Source organism: Drosophila obscura, unplaced genomic scaffold (genome assembly GCF_018151105.1).
Source record: "Drosophila obscura isolate BZ-5 IFL unplaced genomic scaffold, ASM1815110v1 contig_9, whole genome shotgun sequence".
Lineage (NCBI taxonomy): Eukaryota > Metazoa > Arthropoda > Insecta > Diptera > Drosophilidae > Drosophila > Drosophila obscura.
The window spans coordinates 2,862,842-2,867,229 of NW_024542883.1; the positions used below are offsets into that span (position 1 = coordinate 2,862,842).

General features: G+C 48.7%; 1 protein-coding gene across 1 annotated transcript; it reads left to right on the forward strand.

Moving 5' to 3' along the window:
* The first annotated feature begins 1,419 nt into the window (after positions 1 to 1,419).
* LOC121405365 lies at positions 1,420 to 2,530 on the forward strand. Its single transcript, XM_041596033.1, has 2 exons — positions 1,420 to 1,427; positions 1,495 to 2,530. Exons 1-2 carry the CDS (start codon positions 1,420 to 1,422, stop codon positions 2,528 to 2,530), a joined length of 1,044 nt encoding a protein of 347 aa, XP_041451967.1.
* Positions 2,531 to 4,388: the final 1,858 nt, after the last annotated feature.

The following is a 4,388-nucleotide window of genomic DNA, read 5'->3' on the forward strand; positions in this document are numbered from 1 at the left end:
CTAATTCTAAACCAACACAAGGACACTACAAGAAATAAATTGAACCATCCACAATTTATAATTTAAACCTTTTCGTCATCTTTTTTGAATTTTTTCTGTTTTCCTTCTGCATTTCTCCCGATAGTTTTCCAGCGCAACGTACAGAGCTATTTCGCCTCCAACACAAGTACCGTTCTTCTGGGCACGGCACTCATTAATATTTTCCACCTGGGGACAAATTTCCGGGCCCGTGCTCTGATCGACTCAGGCTCCGAGGCTACATTCATCACGTCTCTTCAACATCATTAAGCCACCGTTCGAAGCCATCCAGGCTCAAGTCGCAGGTTTAAACCAAACCGTAGCGGTTTAGGCGAAAAAGCGTTGCCACTTCCAGCTCGGGGCCGCCTCCAGGCCAGGACTCAAGATCGAGACTATGGCATATGTTCTGCCACGTCTTTAATGCCGACATCAACAAGATGTATCGCCAGATCCAAGTGGCTTCCCAACACTCGCTCTATCAGTGAATACTCTTTCGCGACCGTAACGGGGACGTGGGTGACTATGAGCTCACCACGTTCACTTTCGGAGTGAGTTGCGCACTGTTCCTCGCCCTTCGCGTCATCAAGCAACTTGCACAAGAGGTGCGCCCCCAGTTGCCAATGGCCAGCGACATCCTGGAAACCTACATGTATGTGGACGACGTGCTAGCTGCTGCTCACACTCAGTCGCAGGCGATTTCCGAATTACGCGAAGCACTCCGCAGGTTTTCCACTCCGAAAATGAACAGAAAACCATAACGGCGTGCTGCGCGACATTCCGGTCGACCACCTACTCCGAGCTGACTTCCTAGAGTAGCATCGATAAGACTTTGGGAATCCGATGAGGTCTTCTTTGCTCCTCCTAAATTAATCCAGCAGGAGTCCTGTACGAAGCGCAGTGTTCTCTCTCAGATTGCGCAGCTGTTCGATCCAGCGGGATGGCTTGCCCCCTTTGTCATCCAAGCAAAAATTTCCTGCAGGAAATTTGGTTAAGAGAGTTAGGGTGGGATGACGTCCTCCCTAGCGATCTGTCGCAAACCTGGGAGACGTTCCTGAGAAGTTTTCCGGCCATCCAAGATATCCACATTCCGCGGTGGTTGCACATTTTTCCGATGGCCAAGGTACAGATACATGGCTTCTGCGACGCGTCTCAACGTAGCTATGGGGCAGCGATTTACATCCGAGTTGAGCGACCGCAGGGCATTGTCTGTACCCTTCTCATAGCCAAAACCCGCGTGGCCCCCGTGAAAACGGTCTCCTTGGCCATCCTTCCTTAACTGCCACTAGACACCAGCCAGGTGTCCTTGTGGCCTGATTCGACCTGTGGGCTAGGACCCACAGACCTGGTCGGAAGTGACATGTGGTGGCATGGCCCTGCTTGGTTGCTTGGTCCGCAGTCGGAATGGCTATGTAAACGGGACTCAGTCCTTGAGACTGACCTGGAGAATTGAGCCGTCAAGGTGCACCATGCCACCAGCAGCGCCTCAGATATCCTCAGCCGTTTCTCCGAACTCGGGCGCGCTCTGCGCGTGATCGCCTGCGTTCGGCGGTTCACCCAGCGGGTTAAAGGGCAGTCAACCCAGGTCTCCGAGGAGCTAAACGGAAAAGAGGTCGCTGCCGCTCTCCAAGCTGTCACCGTAACAACCCAACGCTTCAATTATGCGGAGGAACATCGGTGCCTCATAAACAAGCAGCCACTCCCGGCCACGAGTTCTCTCCAGAATCTTAATACGTTCCTTGACCAGATCGGAATCATACGAGCATGTGGCCGAGTCCAAGCCTCGGCGTCCATGTCCTACAACGAACTGCATCCGATCCTGCTGCCTCCCGCATGTCTCTTGGCTCGATTCACCCACCACATAGCCCTACATGGTGGGAACCAGCTGGTCATCCGCCTTATTCGGGCAACATACTGGATCCCTCGACTACGTCACGTAGTCAGGGCTGTGATCCACCACTGTAAGGTTTGCGTCATCCATCGCAAGCGACTCCAAACCCAACTAATGGGCGACCTTCCTGCCTCAAGTGTCACATTCTCCAGGCCGCTCACATACACCAGAGTCGACTTCGCCGGTCCCTTCGATGTCAAAAGCTTCGCAGGGCGCTCATGTCGCATCTCTGGCTGTGGACCTTCTCGAGGCCATTCGCACTCGGACCTCTGCGGTGTACAGCAGGGGTTGTCGTGGCGGTTAATCCCTCCAGTAGCCCTACATATGGGGGTCTTGTGGGAAGCGGGGGTGGGAAGCGGGGGAAGCAAGGCTCTGTTCCAATGTTCGATGTGCCCAGGCCACTTCCTGATTGGTGGGCCGCTTCTCTCCGTGTCGGAACACGAAATAAAAGCGAGCGCCTCCTCCATCCTAAGCCGCTGGCAACATCTCAAGGCCCTCAACCGAAAAGCATGCACCATGCGCCCGATCATTTCTGCCAGCAAACTCAAACTCAAAACCTCAAACTCAAACGTACAACCCGAAAGCTCTGAGCTGAGCAGCGGCCTGCGCGCCCGACTAGAGTAAGAACTTAGAGCTTAGAATAAAATCAGTGTCACGAATAAACGTAACAAAAGCAGACGCACGCGCACCTTTTTACTTTCGGCAATACATTTTTTTTGTAATATTTCCCTTTCCAACTTACTTGCGAGCCTCCCCCCACGATCATTGGTCCTTCGAGCCGGATCCTCATCATTGGATTTTTTTTATTTTTCACCGACAAAAATCACGGAGATCATCCCCCCAATCCGCTCGCCCCAGCTTGCTCAAGAGGAATTGCCAGCTAAGTATATAAAAACCGTCCAATTTGCAACCAACAAGGTTCTGTGAAGTGTATAGTGTGTGGAGAAACTCCATAGGGAAAAAGTGCAAGTGAAGACGAGAAAAAACCGCTATTTGTTTCCCTTTTTTTCCTTTCCAAACGTACTGGCATATGTACATATCGGCCTATTTCCATATATATAACCTCGCCATCTTTTTTTTCGCCAAAAATCGGACAAGTGCAACGACCCATCAGGCGCACATATGTACGTACTAATTAATATACATAGGCACACGCTGATCTCCGCTAATTCCATTCCGCTTAGAGAAGCACTGCATCGAACCTAGTGCATCGAACATGTTGGATCGCGACTAGGGTGGCGAACATACATATGCACATACATACGGTTTTTTCTCTTTGGCGCTCTCGTCTCTTGCACTGTACGCACATATGCATAATCCGCACAAGTTATTTTAAATAAGAAGCAAACAAAAAAAATTCATAAAATAAAATAACGTTTAAGTGCATGTACATAGTACCACCTTTTTTGTAGGTGTACTTTATGTTTTTGTTCCTTTTCCTCCGCCAAAACTAACTCCATTCACCCAATCACCTTATATTATTTAAGTGCATGCTACATCCATTTAATACTTCAGCAATTTTGAACCATCCGCAGCCTTCCATAAAATAAAATATACACAGCGTTTTTCTTCTATTAAAACAAATCATACCACCTATATAAAACACCTTACATACACGCATATCCACACAGTACGGGATCCGCTTCAAACATTTACATACGTACATACATACATACCGCGAGCTTACCTTACAGCAGCTGCTCCATTCCTCTTTGTGCTTATGGTGATGCCCTGTACGACGCGGGTATATAGTTTTCATGAAAAGGTACGGCACTTGGGACATTTCCAAATATTTATTATTATTATTATTTTTTTTTGCCCCAATAAATTTTTGTTGGCAATCGTGAACCTCTTTGAACGTTCCATTCCACTGTTCCGGGAGGAATAATAATACGAATTCGAAGAGGGCTTTGCAAAAAAAAAAAAACTAAACTAAAACTTTGTGCCAAGTACTTTTGGGTGAAACTCCATAAATATCTCACTCGAACGGTACATGTTCCATTCCATCGTTCCAGAATTTTTGGTACATATACAATATAACTACAAAATATAATTGTACCATAATAACCTCTCGTTTTTCCAAATTATTGCTCTCATACCATCTCCGTTTCGTTTCCACCGTTCCACTTTCATACGCGTCGCTGATAGCTTATTATGTCCAGTGAGCGCGACGCGAAGAAACGCCTCACAGTTCCAAGCACGCGACCATCGCCACATTCCAAGACTCCATCGTCCTCCGTTAGGAAAGATCCTTCGGGTTCATCGAAAGACGAATCCAAACTTACTCCAGTCAGCATTACTCGCGCCCTGGGACAAAGACTTGCGGAGGTCAAGAGAATGGCATTAGCGGACTTTATCGCGGCATCAGACCGTCTCGGCAGTTTCGAGGCGAGGCTCGCTACTCCATCCTCTGTGGTGGATCCGCCTAGACGAAGTGAGGACCTTGTGGGAAAAGGTACGGCTAGAGTGCGAGCGTTGCACC